The sequence below is a fragment of the Paralichthys olivaceus genome, chromosome 2 (genome assembly GCF_024713975.1).
Source record: "Paralichthys olivaceus isolate ysfri-2021 chromosome 2, ASM2471397v2, whole genome shotgun sequence".
Classification (NCBI taxonomy): Eukaryota; Metazoa; Chordata; class Actinopteri; order Pleuronectiformes; family Paralichthyidae; genus Paralichthys; species Paralichthys olivaceus.
The window spans coordinates 17,057,291-17,073,525 of NC_091094.1; the positions used below are offsets into that span (position 1 = coordinate 17,057,291).

At 39.7% G+C, this 16,235-nt stretch overlaps 1 protein-coding gene across 2 annotated transcripts in view; it reads right to left on the minus strand.

Moving 5' to 3' along the window:
• Positions 1–324: 324 nt before the first annotated feature.
• col7a1 (collagen, type VII, alpha 1) overlaps positions 325–16,235 on the minus strand; it is a 63,399-nt gene continuing 47,488 nt past the window's right edge. Inside the window, exons 92-119 of one of the 2 annotated variants that reach the window (XM_069539532.1) lie at positions 16,145–16,180; positions 16,002–16,061; positions 15,766–15,891; positions 15,610–15,681; positions 15,097–15,132; positions 14,946–15,005; positions 14,780–14,824; positions 14,288–14,323; positions 14,131–14,166; positions 13,005–13,061; positions 12,859–12,930; positions 12,321–12,392; positions 12,153–12,188; positions 11,971–12,051; positions 10,537–10,590; positions 10,214–10,267; positions 10,068–10,130; positions 9,922–9,984; positions 9,505–9,621; positions 8,195–8,272; positions 7,664–7,717; positions 7,481–7,529; positions 7,248–7,256; positions 5,734–5,817; positions 5,270–5,395; positions 4,573–4,722; positions 3,610–3,792; positions 325–3,539 (exon numbers count right to left, since the gene is read on the minus strand). In XM_069539532.1, coding sequence (XP_069395633.1) covers positions 3,511–3,539; positions 3,610–3,792; positions 4,573–4,722; positions 5,270–5,395; positions 5,734–5,817; positions 7,248–7,256; positions 7,481–7,529; positions 7,664–7,717; positions 8,195–8,272; positions 9,505–9,621; positions 9,922–9,984; positions 10,068–10,130; positions 10,214–10,267; positions 10,537–10,590; positions 11,971–12,051; positions 12,153–12,188; positions 12,321–12,392; positions 12,859–12,930; positions 13,005–13,061; positions 14,131–14,166; positions 14,288–14,323; positions 14,780–14,824; positions 14,946–15,005; positions 15,097–15,132; positions 15,610–15,681; positions 15,766–15,891; positions 16,002–16,061; positions 16,145–16,180 — 1,938 coding nt within the window. In that variant the 3' untranslated portion in view covers positions 325–3,510. Of the gene's footprint in view, positions 3,540–3,609; positions 3,793–4,572; positions 4,723–5,269; positions 5,396–5,733; positions 7,257–7,480; positions 7,530–7,663; positions 7,718–8,194; positions 8,273–9,504; positions 9,622–9,921; positions 9,985–10,067; positions 10,131–10,213; positions 10,268–10,536; positions 10,591–11,970; positions 12,052–12,152; positions 12,189–12,320; positions 12,393–12,858; positions 12,931–13,004; positions 13,062–14,130; positions 14,167–14,287; positions 14,324–14,779; positions 14,825–14,945; positions 15,006–15,096; positions 15,133–15,609; positions 15,682–15,765; positions 15,892–16,001; positions 16,062–16,144; positions 16,181–16,235 lie in introns of those variants that run through there. The other variant, XM_069539526.1, reaches the window with a different exon arrangement.

The window sequence follows — 16,235 nt, forward strand, 5'->3', positions numbered from 1 at the left end:
CTAAAGTCTGCGAGTAAATTATTCAAATGTTTCTTCCACGACTGGTAACAGCATACACTTTTCATCCAGCTTAACAGTTTGGGTAAGGTACTCTCCTCTTAGCATGACAACAATGCACACAAAAAAGAACTGGAATAGACCTGAATCCTGTCACACTCATTTAGATGAAGTAGAATGGGAAATACCAACCAGGCCACATTGCCCATCCGTGGCCATTATCACTAATGCTCCTGTGGCCGAATGACAGTAAAACCCTGCAGCCAGGTTCTAAGATCTGGTGGAGAGCCATCTCAGAGGACTGTTGTACAAACCACAGGATAAGTGTTAGAATTTAAAAGTTTAATTTAATCTTTAACCAAATTCCACACGGAGAACCTGAATATAAAACAACACCAGCTTTCAAATAAAGTACCAGCATTATTTCAAAAAGTGTGAGTTGGGGTAGTTTAGTGTGACACTGCAGCAGTTTGCCCTGTGGCCTGTCTTTGCTCATCACCTGAGCCATTTGAGCCGTTCCCATCTGTTTATCTTTACATCCACAGACACTGTCAGCACAATGTGATCCTGTCCTAAACACAGTGTGCATGATTTGTTAAAGCTGTCATAGAGGCGGCCAACACGACTCTACAGCACAATAAGGTACTGACTGAGCTACCTGTCTGAAATGAAGACAGGTGGAGGAAGAGGAAGAGGAGGGCAGGTTGTCGAGGAAGCTGTTTGAGGCCTGTTGAAGTATGATGAAGTGGATATGGTGTCAGTGTGTGTCCAACCAGGGGAAATCAAGTGAGGGCAGAGAGCGTGGAAAAACCCAAGGGAGGAGGACTCATGACCAACAAGCAGAAAATCCTCTCAGTATTTGCAGATTAAATTAGAACATCTATATCAGTCACACACACACACACACATGCTGGTACAGATACATGTACCAAGTATCTTATCTCTGATTCTTCTCCATGTATGTCATGAATTTTCATAACTGGGAACATTCCATTCTTTGTAAGCACTTAACATCAAGAAAGATAATGAAATAATCTAAATAAAACAGAGACGTTATCGTTAGTTCTCATTGTCATAATCAAACAGATTTACCAGCTTCAAAATAACCATGTGTTTATAAAGAACACACCAACTTTATTTTTATTAAAACATTTGGTTTATTAGAAATGCTTATTAAAAAGTTTCATAATACTAATAATACTATAGAGACAAAATGATTTGCACCACACAAAAACACGATTCCATCTCCAATAAACAGTATAAAAATACATTTAAAAATAGCACCTTTTCTCTGGCAGGTAAACATGCAGCTTCAGCTTCCCCCCAAATAATAAAACCATTATGTACAAAGAAATCCTAAGAATATTGTGCTTGATTCTTCATATTTAATACAAATGATAAAACTTTATCCAGCGTAATAATCCAGTATATTCATGCTTGAATAGTTGTAATTGTGTGGAGAAGTGAAGGGAGTTATTCCTGACATTAGAGGTTCTGAAGTTTCTGCCCTGATTAAATTAGATGACTTAAAGTTAGAGCTCTCTCAAGGAGTGGGGAGCATCTGGTTGGATTAATTAATTTTTCTATCTGAGTCTATCTGATAAGTCATACTCTGTTGTGTGTGTGTGATGCTATGGGCTGAAGTGAGGTGCTTCTGCTCGAGGTAACTTCCTGAGTTTTCTTTTCTCGCCACAGTCGCCAATGTTTGCTTGTTGTGCAGACTGTTAAGTTTCTCCACAATTTTTAGGGTCTTTACTTAGTACAGTATGTCAAGTGCCTTGAGATAATGTATGTTGTGATTTAATAAGATTGAATTGTATAAAACATTTAGTTATTTATTCATTTATTATTGTCGGCAGGATTACACTAAACCTACTGAAGACATTTCTACTGAACTTGGTGGAATGAGTTTATAAGCATCTTCAATAATATCTGAATAAACATTGAGGTATGCACTGTGCTGAGTGTATTCTAGTTTGTACATAGATTTTTCTGCAGTTTTAACCTGTAACATTTCAGGTTCTTGTTCTTTAAATAACCTTTATTTAACCTTGTGGAAATATAATAAATATATGAACTTTTTGGTTGTGAATCAACTCTGCATGAATTCATCATTTTTTCTGTTATTTTTTCATTCCTTATTGTCTTTGTCTTTAGAGCCATTAGCTTACCTTACTGATATAGCATTGAAATACCATGATTAAATAGGAGGTGACTCCTGTGTTTGTATGTTGAGAAACATTAAAAACATTAATTTAATGAGGGGAAAAACACACAACTCAGCCCACGTTGCTACAGTAAATATAATAATTACAACAGACACAACATCCTTATTAACAACCAGTTCGATAAGTTCATAAAAGGTGTAGCTTGTCATTTAATATAATTTCCTGTTTGATGTATTTCATTAAGTGTAGCTTAAGTGTCTACTTGTGTTCCTCTTTGCTAACATAGCTTTCATGTGTTTGACTGCAATTATGGTTATTTTAGACTTTCTCCTTCCTTCCCGACACATGAATTCAGGCAACAGCTCTGAAGATCATGATTACAAAGATGGCAACACAGCTGAGTCATAGCAAGTTGAATTCTAATTAGCAGTATCTGTCAGCGTTAATGGAGCTCTGATCATCACCCACTTTATTAGGGATTTTTTAAGGTGACAAGAAGCACTAAGAGAAAATAGAGTGCAGATTGCTGCAGCTTTTCTCAATGACTCAAATCATTAGGACACAAACTGAACACAAGAAACAAATAAATACCAAACAATTGAAGAATGAGTTCAGATTATTTTCCAATGTAACGTCTTTGGTTTCATTTAAGAGGGAAGGAGAGGGTGGAAACAGTAATATTGTTTTAAGAATGTTCATTTATTGTTTTACCAAATTCTAGTTTTTATTATTACAATTGCTGTTCATGTGTGACGCAGAAATTAAAAACAGGAATAATGGGGTCGCCTTTCTCTGGCCTGGTTATTTTGGGGGTGAGGGACTGAAAAATTGGGAACCCCTGATGTTAACACCTAATTACTGAACAACACAACAAACTACAACCTCAAAGATGAGCACCATGAGATTTACCAAACTGGTTTTTACAAAGAAACATTGGATTGAAGTGTAAAAGGTCAGTCAGGTGATCAGTCTTCTCCATGTCTGCATGCACATGTGCAATATGAAACTAAAGCAATGAAGTACGTCAATACTGTGGTATAGGTTAATCAGGGATTAAAATAATTATAATATTCAGTGTGCAAATATTAAAAATCTTTTACAACTACACAAAATAAGGATACATTTTTAAAACCTAATAAACACTGTATTGCATAGTTTGGAGAAAATAAACTGAGGAGGCTCTCTGGTCTCTCCTCTCCACCCAGGCTGAAGTTTGGTTGGGTTTAAAGACACAATAAATAAACAAAAACAAATCTTGACCATTGGCATTGGACAAAATAATGATCTATAAAAGACATATAAAGCTATATAGACATTCCTGCAGCTGAGGGAGAAGTGGCCACAATCATCGTGCTGTCTTCAAGGGACGAGGACCTGCCCAACACATCATTTGTTAGAATGCATACATTCAGTACCTGACAGAAACTAGAGTGAGTGTGTTTACCTTCAGTCTCCCCAAGACAGGCCTGTTCACAGTCCTCCGGGTGGAGGAAGCGGTTGTCGTTTCCTTCACAGCCGCTGTAGATGAAGGGCCTGCAGGCCTGAGTCTTATGGTTAAAGTACCAGCGCAGAGTGTATCGTCCACAGTTCCCCTCATCCATGGGCAGCTGACATAGTTCTGCTGGAGCTGCATAACACACACACACTTAAAAAGTATTCACACCTAAAAGGTATGCACAATGAGGAGAGGGAAGGCCAGGCAAAAATGAGCAGAAGCAGAGAGGCAAAAGGAAGCAGAAGAGGACCAAAGACAAGCACTCATAACCACTAAGATCAAAACTCAATCAAAAACCTTTTTATTCATTTTACATTTTTAAATGCAAAGGAAGATATCACCATTGAAAGATTTGTTGTAGTATAAACAAATATGCCTCTAAAGCTGTTTTCAGACATGAAGTCTGGAGGATATCTGCAGAATTGGGTCCAGACGTTCTCTGGAGTTTCCCTGTCACACAAGGCAGTAGAAAATTCTCTGTTCAGACGTGTTCACAACAACACCTGGCAGGCAGAGGAAGGACTTTTTAATTCCGCTGCAGAGATCACGTGTGTATTTTTATAGCACCTTGACACTAGCGTCAGCTCTCATCACCAAAAGCTCTCTTGACATCTTCGTCTGTGTCTTCTACCTGTATGGCTCCACTTTTCCATCCTGAGATATTGGAATATGTTTTTTTGAAATTTCATTTTTGCATCTGGCGTGTGAGAAAGTCTGGAGCCTCTCACTTGCATGTTGGTGTTCTTACATACACCCCCTCTAGAGAATATCAGCAGTTCAGTGCATGTCTGAAAGCAGCTTAAATCAACAGCAGGGCAGCCTAAGACACACAGACAGGGCCAGACACCAGGCGAGCAGAGATCAACCATAATTCCATCCAAAACTGAGATGACGGCACATGAGCTGGTTTACCTTCCCCTGTGACTCTCCTCTTGGCCCTGACTGATTTGGACTGTTTGACTGGTTTCTGACCAGCAGCCACTGCTGTTTGTTTGTCAGCACTGGCTGATTTGTTTGGTTCAACTTTGACTGTTTTCTCTGATTCCTTTTTGACAGCCTCACCTGTCGACACACACGCACACACACACACACACACACACACACACACACACACACACACACACACACACACACACACACACACACACACACACACACACACACAGAGAAACAGTGTAGACACATTCAGCAGAAACATACAAAAGAGAACGAAACATTAATGTGATGATACAGTCAGAAAGTGATGCTGTAAGGTCACGGGCTCAGGGTGGTGTGTGTGCTTGCAGCTGACATGTTTTCATAATGTCATGAAATGAGCACAAAGTGAAACACAGACACTAATTAGCAGACGTGCTCTTCCAGCACAAATTGTATTATGAGCCAATTGAATAAACCAAATACAATTTGACACGCCAGTCTCTGTTGAGCACGTGAAACAGATTTGTTGCTAAAGTGTAAAGAGACATCACAGTATTTCACAACCTCCTTCATCTTATATTTTGTCTATTGTGGGCGGCTGTGGCTCAAGAGGTAGAGGGGTAGCTCAGGGTGTTGGAAAGCGCTAATTAACTACATGATGACATTGGACATAGCATGAAACACACAGTACCATCGCTCTGATTGGCAGGGGGTTCGAAGTAGAGCAGTTCATCCATGGGGTCGTCGTAGGCCTCGATGGAGTAAATGTGCTCGTAGTCCGGGTCGTTGGTATTCACCACTACACGCAGCTCACGACCTGAAAGAAGAGCAGTGCCACATGGGTCAGAGATTCTTCACCTCAACCTGCCAACCGCCAAGCTTCAGACGGAGGGAAGGATCCCAACCACATCAACGCAAGAAGCTCCAAAATACATCTACACAACCTGTGTATAACTGTCCGAGTATAACCAGAGATAAAGAACATGTGAGGCATCAGTCGCAAACATAACAACACAAATGGAGTACTCTGTTTTCTTGTTGAGAAAACCACCCAGTATTCAGAGGTCTCCAGCAACACCAGCATAATCTTGTTTGTTAGAGACACAGACAAACAGAGCGAGTCCGAGAAGCAGAGCGATGGACGGACACACTCACCCTCCTGACCCTTTAGGACCAGTTGTGGCTCGGGTGCAGGCCGAGCCCTGACGGCGGGCTTTGACCGTAGGTCCGGGCCTGAACCTGAGAGAGCCAGATAAGGACAAGGAGGAGTGAACGGGGACACCAAGGGAGTGGAGACAGAACTCAGGGAGCGAGGGAGACCAGGTGAGTGTTACACAGGAGAGAGAAGAGGGAGGTCGGAAAGGCAAAAAGAAAGGACAGAACATCCTGAAGGTAAAACCTTTGGACACGTGAGCCAACAACAGCCCCAGATGCACCACACAAATCATTCCCCCGCTGAACACTGAAACATACACACCTGCTAAAAGGAATTACAAAGTTTTTGCAAGACTGGTCAACATGAGGTTATCTTCCAAAAACTTGTGGTAATTCTTTAAGGACTCAAGCTGCTGATTTATGGACTTGTGTCGCACTCGAGTCAAAAATGTTTTGACTTGAGTCCATAAACCAGTACTCTGTGCCTCATTATGTAACATTCAGAAATTTCACGAGTAATCATCAGAGGCAAATCATTGTCGCTGCATATTTGTGGACAACCTACCTCATCATCATTGAAGTCATAACTTATCTAACTGTTGCTTCATCACATTAAAGTCTTACAGTGATTCGCATTAGTTCAAACGTCAGGGAAAGTTCACATTCATTTACATATACAATTTCTATCTGCCAAGGAACTTGTTTTCACCCCAGTCTGTTTGTTTGCAGGATTATGCAACAGATTTTTGACGGAATTGGCTGGATGGTGGAACATGGGCCAAGAAAGATGATGAGTTTCCTGATATTTCCCAGGGAATAATTAATAGATCTTAATGAAAAAAAATTGGGAGCGAATATTTCGGTGTGGGCAATTCAGTGCATATGGATTCAATTTAAGGGGGCCGTTGGACATTGGAAGAGGTATGCACTCTACTCTAGTTGTGAATACATTTAATTGAATCAAGCCTGTAAATTACATTAGGATTTATCCACATAAATCATGCTCTATAGTGAGAGGCTTTTATCTTTGAAACATTGAAACCATGAAAATAAAAATGTCTCTATTAATATAAACTATAAATTATTAATTAAAATGACAAAGACTTTAAATACATCACTGTAAATTGCAACAAATTCAAAAAGACAGAATTAGAAACATCACACAAACCCACACAGCAGCAGATATTTCAATTTTCAGATTGTATTAATATGATTCTGGAAAAGAACCTGGACTGGGAATGTGTTTCATACTGTTGTGTTCTGTTGTTTAAACAAATGCAAACAGACATGAATTCCCTTGATTGTCTTTGTGTGCATTTGTGTGTTTAAGTGATCGGGCCACATTTGCAAAACGAGGGCAAATGCACTTCCGTCTTTTTAAAAATGTATTATTAAAAGAGAGTGACAGACTCTGCAGCAGCATATGTGATACAGTATGCCGCTGTGACTCATGCTAAATCACAGCCCTTCTGTCCACATTCTTCTCCGCTGCTGCAGTCGAACGGCTCACTCACCTCCGCACGCTGAGGATCAGACAGATGGACAGGAAGGCAGCAGAAAGAGAGGGAATAATAAAGGTCAGTTTTAAATGAAATGTCATCGCTGTATTTCTCTACGCATTTATTTAAATTACACTTTCATAGAGTTGAGCTAAGGCTGTGACTCATATGCTGTGATTACCATCTGAAGTTCAATGAGGGGACAACACTTTTAGAAATTAGCGATGCAGGCTGCGTGAAAGACTCACCACAGTGCTGACTCATCTCGGAGCGAACATAATCTCTGATCTCATGCTCCTGAATTCAAAATAAAGAGGGAAAACATGACAAAACACAATCCCAACATCAACTCATGTGTACGTGTGTGTATGTGTGTGTGTGTTTGTATGTAACAACGTCTTTGTGCCCCACGGCAAGGATCAAGCACTGACCGTCATGCCTGGCTCTCCTCTATCTCCCTTGGCTCCATCTGGCCCCATCTCTCCCTGCAACATGGACAGGTATCAGGGCACACGTGACCCACAGAGAGGCTTGTCACACATTAAATCATTAAACTGAGACTAGATGCAGCTCAAGAACTAAATGCAAAGTCAAAGTGAATGGTTAAATCTAAAATAGTGACTCCTACAGACACATAAAAAAAATTGCTATGTCTGGTTTAATGACCTGTGTCCTCAAACAGCTTTCACAATATGTGGTTGTCATTTTAAATAACTAGTTTTCTGTGCGTACAAATGTAACTGTCAGAGCGACAAAGCCATTTGCTGAGGGGATCACGAGAGCAGGGAAATCCAGCCTCCCTGAGAAAACTGCGTTTGGCAGGTCATGAAATGAGAAACTCAGAGCTGTCACTGTAATGGTTTTAAGATTTTTTTTGTAATAGAAATCTCCTGACCTCAGCATTAGTTCCTTTCCGAGGACGATGGAAACAATCATACAGAAGGAGACAATGTGGCACTAACCTGCTCTCCTCTCTCCCCCGAGATACCTGGGGTACCACGTGGACCCACCATGGAGGGGCCGACTGGTCCTCTCTCTCCCTGACACACACAAAATAAACAACGAACAATTACGAGTAAATAAAAAAAATGAAACAGTGAACAAAAGGCTCTCACACAAAAACAACAATAAAGGTCCATGCATATATAGTGTCTGGACATGTGGTGTTCACTTGCAAAGACTAACGAAAGTTAATTTTACCAATTTTGCAAGACTTTTGTACAGTCATAATGCAGTTCTGTTACATGGCAATGATGTCTTAAATATACTAGATATAAGTAGTATGTAACAACTTTATTTTTTCTACTGAGCACATGCAGTACCTATGATGAACTGAAAAGTAGAAATATCTGCAGAAGCTGTACATGGAGTATTCTTTCAATAACAGCTTATTAATTATTATACAGTATTTCTCTTATACAATGTATCATTATATATTTACAGTTTTTTTCTGTTTATCTTTGTTAATGTTTTAGTCTTGCGGCTGCCGCAGGAGGACTCAACCCTCTATAATGCATGGATCATTATAAGTTGATGAAAAAAGGCATTTATAGAGAACTGATATCATGAGTGTGTGAAATGTGATGTAGTGTGATTGAATCTACGGGGACTGTTGGCCTTTGGTGGAAGTATGCGCTCTACTGAGTAGCATTCTTATTTAAGTTACTTCTTCCATTCCACTGCATAAGAAGAACATACTGTATGCTCTGCCTGCTTCTCACAATGTACAACAGAAAAATACTGGTTTCATTAAGTTATAGATTTAGACTGAATCAAATATGTCTGACAAAAGATGCCTTGATCACAAAGAGTGGATAAGGTCCTGCTCTCCTGTCACCTACTGTCTCCAATCAAAACCATCAGACAGGTGAAGAAGAAAGAAGAGAACAAGCTCAAAGGAAATGAAAAGGTCTGTATTCTGTTTATATCAGTCTCATCATACTTTAATGTCAAAGCTTTTTATGTCAAAATAAGAGTTTCATCTTGGTTGCCATTGCTCCGCTCAGACATCTCTGACAGCTGCTATTTTGTGCCATCACTTAGTGAAATAATTAATACTTTTACTGCTTTCAAATACTGTGCTTCTTTGCTGGATCACCATCAAAGCGGTGCTCATAACCGATGCTGCATTCATTTGCTGATGTAACAAGCCATTATTTAAATGCCACTATGTCCTATCCTGTGTTCCCTTCAATAGACCTCGACCTACAAAGAGAAAACTGGACCATAGTGTAGAAATAAGCCATAATCAAACCACAGTATGAATATTTACCTTCTGTCCCTGAAGCCCCTCAGGGCCTTTAGCACCAGCCGGTCCCTGAGAACCAGTCAGGCCGGGGGCCCCGTCCACTCCTCTGAGACCAGGTGGGCCTGGCACACCAGGCGCTCCCTACATGAAGCACAGAGATGGTTAATTACATGTGAGCTGCTTTCAGACATGCACTGAAATGCAGATATTTTCCTGATATATGTTCGGAGGGGCAGTTTGTGAGAAACTCTGGAAAATGTTCATACGCAATTTGCTTTCTTTCTTTCAGTTCTTGAATGAAAACAGCGTAGGTTTCCTGTGATTGTGAGGATGAGTAATGCTGCAGAATCTGAAGATTACTAGAGTATAGTGTGATTGTCATGAGGTTACTTTTAGACCTGAATGAAAACAGTGCTAGAGAAGTCTAGCTTACGAACTCACCCTTTCACCTTTCTCTCCCTGAGTTCCTTTGGGTCCCGCGAGCCCATCAAACCCACGATCTCCCTACAAAGACAAAGGAAAGTAGTTATACTTCACTCCAAGAGAGGGTTTTTGCACTAATAGGTTTATAATTATACAGTGCATACCTTGGGGCCCACTAGTCCTTCTTTTCCGGTACTCCCAGGGGCTCCAGAGGGTCCGACTTCCCCCTGAAAAAATGCAGCCAATCTTTAAAAATCGTATTAAGACATCTGACACACCACATGATGCATGCTGTATGCATGAGTCATACCTGTTCACCTTTTCTTCCTGGTAAGCCAGATCGTCCATGAATACCAGCATCCCCCTGAGATTCATACATTTAATTTTACTTACCACGCCATATATGACTCATACAAGTCTGACTCACTACATTTATTCAAGGTTAACATATAATATCGATAAATTATTTATTTATTCACTCACAAGCCTCAAATACAGGCAGTTAACACTCAAATGTTAAACATGCTTCTGTTTATTAGATATTATAAAATATAATTAAAAATCCCACAGTTTGATTAAAAGCTGTTTCGTGTCCTCTTCCTACAATGCACCGCTCTTCTGTCTTAAACTCACCTTCTCTCCTTTGGGTCCCTCGCCACCACAAGCCCCCTTGGGTCCTCGGTCACCCTGGAAACATATAAGTATATAACTGACAGAAAACCGTGTTTCAAACAGAGTGGTGACTGACAAAAAGACAAAATGCTCAAAACCCATCAGAGAGGACATCCATACATCCATACACTGACCCGCCACACAGGCTGGATCAAGTGCACTTCTACATACAGTGAACCACATTTTGCAAAAAAGCTCCATACAACAGCGGATGTGATGCAGCTTTAATGCTAAAGGTTATATACATTAACGTGAGAGTAATGGTAAAGACAGGGAGCATGGGGCAGGAAATATCCTGCACTCCCATTCTGCATGTTATACTTCATAACACCTCAATATTACAAAGTTAAAGTTTACTTTGTTTCAATACAGGAGATTAAAAATACCTTTATAGATGGGGTGTGAGATTAAGAACACATGCATGTCCTTGTACCAACTACAGCTGCGTTTTTGACCAAAAGTCGCTTGAACTTTATATCCCAGGACATTTTGTCAAGGAAGCGAAATATTTCTGCAGATTGTTTACACTAGGGTCATATATCATGCCTCCTCCATGTCAGAAGATACGACGTGGAATGAACCAAAAAGTAAAAGTACAAGTCAATTCTCAGTTTTTTTTCTCAAAGATGGTTGTGATTGTGATTTCAGGTGTTTTTTAAGCTGATCTATGTCCCAGTGTTTATTTTACGGGTAATTTGGTTTGAATTTTTTATTTGATGATATAAAAACAAGACTGACAACTGAGACTGACTCCTGATTGGTCAAGCTTATATTTCAACAGAACCTCTGACTTCCACTCCATGCAGTCTATGAAACAGGCAGTCAGCTTAGCTTAGCATGAATACTGGTAACGGGGGGGAAACAGCTAGCCTGGTCCTGTGTAAAGATGACAAATTCCATCAATCACTTCATTATATAATGTTATATCTTACTTGTCTCTGACCACCTGCCAGTAAACCAGTCTCCAGAAAGTTACTGCTCAAACATGTCGCCCTGTACTTAGCCTCATCTAAAACAGTGGATTGTAGTTTTTATACTTATTACTTATTATATTTGAGTTCATCATTAATCTTTGGACAGAGACATGTTAGTCGTCTTCCCCTGTGAATCATCTCCCACATCCTCTGACTGGTTCAGTGATTCAAACAGAATTCAAATGAAATGGGAATTCAGTCTCAACTCTAATTTTAGACATTAATTATCATACACAAAGCTGTGGTGTAAGCAAGTCTTCTGTCTATGTAGATTCATTATACAATTTGCATTAATCCTTTGCAATCGTATCAATGTTATGCTGTTGTTGGTTTGTGACTGTCTTCACCAACCTGTGAAAACTTCTCCAATGTTAAAACCACAAAGAATGAAGACAAACTGCCTCACAAACAGTGAAAATACCTTCACTCCTCTCATTCCTACGATACCAAGCTCTCCCTTGTCGCCCTTGTGTCCTGACAGCCCATCTTTTCCTGATAAACCCTGGAAGAGAAAACAGAAATCTTTCACGTCTGAACATCACAGAGAGAAAACAACATAAAGAAATGAAGAAGTTGTGTTTGGATGGAAGCAAAAGCACAGACCGATTCACCGGGTACTCCAGGCTGACCAGCTTCTCCCTGTAGCGAGAAAACAGAATTACAGTAATTAAAACAGCGACACTATTACCTGCTCTGACGATGCACTGACTGGCTTTGCTTTTAATTATGATTCTGATTTTAATCACAGCTAAATGGCACAGTGTCACTCACCTTCTGTCCCCCAGGGCCACGTGCACCCTGGAACCCAACGGAGCCTCTCTCTCCTGGTTCTCCCCTCAGACCCTGATGTTAAATACACACATACAGACATATGTATATGTTAATAATTCATAATATCAACACACATTTCATCTAAGGTGCTTCATTAGCATCACTGCCTCAGACTGCTTGGCCTTCAGATTCACTATATAAGCGATTTAATGTAATAAACTTCAAGTAAATACAGTAAATTACATTGAAAACAGGTTTGATAATTTTATAATAAATGTTTACTTTATTAGAAGAAAAATAAATGCGAAATATTTTCTGGTTTCAGCTTCAAACTGTCACAAATCCCACTTTTTCTGGTTTATAGGCTGATTTTTAGACGACTGGTGAACAAAACAATCAGAGTGAATATGACATTTTGGGCTTCTGGAAATTCACGTCTGCATTTTTCACTATTTTCAGTTATTTCCTCATTAGTTTATTATTAGATAATTAAATATGAAAACTATCACCTCTGTTACAATAAGACATAATAATTTACCTGTTGTCCTGGAGGTCCCTCTTGACCCTTCACCCCCTTTTCTCCCTGCACACCTTTGGGTCCCCTGTCACCCTAAAATGAAAACCAAACATGTAAGAATATGGATTATAATTGTCATTTTACTAATTTTACTATAATTCACTCACTGTTTCGCCTTTGTTGCCCTTTTCTCCAGCAGGTCCTCCCACCAGCACAGTATCCCCCTGTGAGGAAACGTACAGCTGTTAACATTTTCATCCCAAAGCCAAAACATCAATGCACGATGTTTCATCTTGTTGCTATTTCCTGAAGCTGTGTCACTTAGTATCACAGTTTATTAGATCTGCCAAGGAGGTAATTTTTTAAACGTCTTGTTGCTTAAATTTTTTGTTTATCTGTCAGCAGGATCACGTAAAAAGTTGAAATGTCCGTCCATCCACCCACTTATCCGTTGGGGCCTGTTTGAGGTTAGCTGAAGGTCGCCAGCGTGTCACAGGACAAATATACAAGACAGAACAACTATTCATAGGAGGCAATGTACAATCTGGTGCAGGTTCTCAAACTGCTTCTTTTTATATTATACAACAGATATGTTTACGATTGTTTGGCCTTATGCTGTACTGAGAGAAACTTGAGTTTAAACTTGTGTTTACTCATATTTCTCCTCCTCATAATACAGTAAATCTTCTGACAGAGCTCTTTCAAAACAGCCACTTCCAACAATATATGTCTTATCTCCATTTTGTATCACTGTTGGATTTAGCAAAACAATAATGGCACTCATACCTCTGCAAGGGCCAACAGTCCTTTTAAATTAAAACAAGCCTTATAGCTAAGAAGTTACAGGTTTCTACCATAAAGTGGCTGAAAACAGCCTACACCTTATATGAAATCATATATAATCAATATATTAAATCCACTAGATCCTGACTTTATATGGATCCACATGAAAATGCACATACTCATTGATATTGACCTCCTAAATATGTCTGAGTTTTATTAAATCACTATTCAAACAAAATTCACTGAGAAATCAACAAAAATGAAAAAAAAACATCCTCTGGAGTGAATAAAAAGCAACAGAAAGAGAAAGAAAGTGGTTCCACCCCCTGATCTGTATTTTAACCAAATACATCCTTCCATCCAGATTCATGGTAATCCGTCCTGTGCTTTTTGTGTATGCTGCTGACAAACACATGCAAATGAAAACATAATCTCCTGGGCAGAGGTAATAAACAAAGAGAGAGAAGAGTGAGCAGCAGTGGAGCTTATTAGATATTAAATTGTCCACACCTTCTCTCCTTTGTCACCTTGAAGTCCGAGGTCTCCCTGAAATAAAAAGATTGACAGCACATCAATATGTTTCATTGCAATAGAGGAGCAGGGGATGCAGTTACAGCTGCTTAAACATGAGGGCAATTGCAGTGAGAAAATAACTGATGGTATTCACCTTCTCTCCACGAGCACCACGAGTCCCTGGGGGACCCTGATGAACACACAGACACACACATGCTTTATTATTTATGGTTATAAAATAATAATGATAATAATAAAAATCATCATCATCATAAAGACCATGAATGTTCCTACCCATAAGTTTTCAATAAAATATCTCAGTGATCACAGGACGACTACACTCCTGTTGACATTGCTTTGAAATATTGTACTGCAACACTAGAAGATCAACAGTATACTCAGTTAATCGTCTCAGAAAAGCATTGTCCTTGGAAAAGAATAGCTCCTCCATAATAACCACATGGGAAAAAACAATCTTATACAGCTGTTTTTCCCTCTATGCCTCCATGCAGACTGTCTCCTGATGGATTGGGCATTTTAAAAGCAGAACCCTGAAGCAGATCCTGAAAGCTTGACGCTTGTCTGTCTGTCGATATCTGTTGTGTTTCTTGAGTGATGGATTGAAAGGAAAACATTCGCTATTTACAGTTGAGCCTCTTTCCCCGTCCACGCCAGCTCGTCCCTCCTCGCCCTACAGCAATGACAGACAAAAGAAGACATACAACCATGTCACTCTTAGTTTCCATCCTCCAGAGGCAAATTCATATTAGATCACAATTTCCAGTGATATTACAGAGCGACCGATGTCTTACTCTGGGGCCTGGATCTCCTCTCTCTCCTCTGGGACCAGGCACACCAACACCAACTTCCCCCTGGCAACAAAAATGATATGAATACAATTTTTAAAAAATCCATTAATATTAACGCAGTTAAACGGATATATGTCTCTGCTTGAGTAGTCACCTTGTCACCTTTGACCCCGTTGGTACCAGCAGAGCCCTGGAAAACATGATATTGATCGTGAAAAATCATAAATTACATTTGTTGTCTTCGCTCTCATCCTATCTCTTAAAGATGACTTGATTAATAACAAGATTTTTGCTCTTTGATTCTTGACTTTTTGAAAATACACATCTTTTAAAAAGAACTATGTAAAAGGTTCTTGGTAAAATAAAAATTAAATAAATTAAATAAAAAATGTGATTTGGATTAGGGTAGGGTGCCCAAATGTCATTGCTTTTTAAATTCATTAAGTAATTAGAATTACTATACTTACAATACTGGCAACAATATGCCTCAAAATAATGTAAGTTACCAAGGGAAACTTTACAAGAGATTAAACATTCAACTACATGAAAATTATCATTGGACAATTGCCTAAAAGCATGCATGCACAAAAGTCAGGTCTATAGACAGCAACCTTTGTCTGAACAGAGCTAATCATCACTGTGTAATAAAACCAGGATTTAAACTTACTGCTTGTCCTGCAGGTCCAGCAGGACCAGGAGGTCCAACATTTCCAGCACGGCCTGCAAAACCTTGGAGACCCTGAATGAAATGAAACTCATTAGTTGAAAATGACACCAGAGGTTCAGGCTAAAAGAGTATTATGTGATCAGCAGCTCCACAAACCCTCTCCCCCTGTGGTCCTGGAGGTCCTGGTTGTCCACTTTCTCCTCTCAGGCCAGCCTGTCCCACTGTACCAGACTTTCCCAGTGGTCCCGGAGGACCAGCTGGACCAGGAAGACCTGGATCTCCCTGAAATACAATCGCATTTACATTTTTACCCATGGTGTGTCAGACATATCACAGTAACTAATTAGAGATCTGAATAGCTAAATTATCCTGCACCACATGATGTTACTCACTTTTAAACCTTGAGGCCCGTCCCGACCAGGAGGACCTGCCAGTCCGATGCCCTTCTCTCCCTGCAACACATATTTTCTCACAACTGTTACTCTGAATTTGTTTCATTTCAGGGAAAATAATAAAACACAAAGCAAAAGCTCACCTTATCTCCTTTGTTTCCAGAAGATCCCTTTGCACCCTGCATAAAAAGAAGATTTTTAAAACCAACACCAATAAAATATTTTTATTGATTG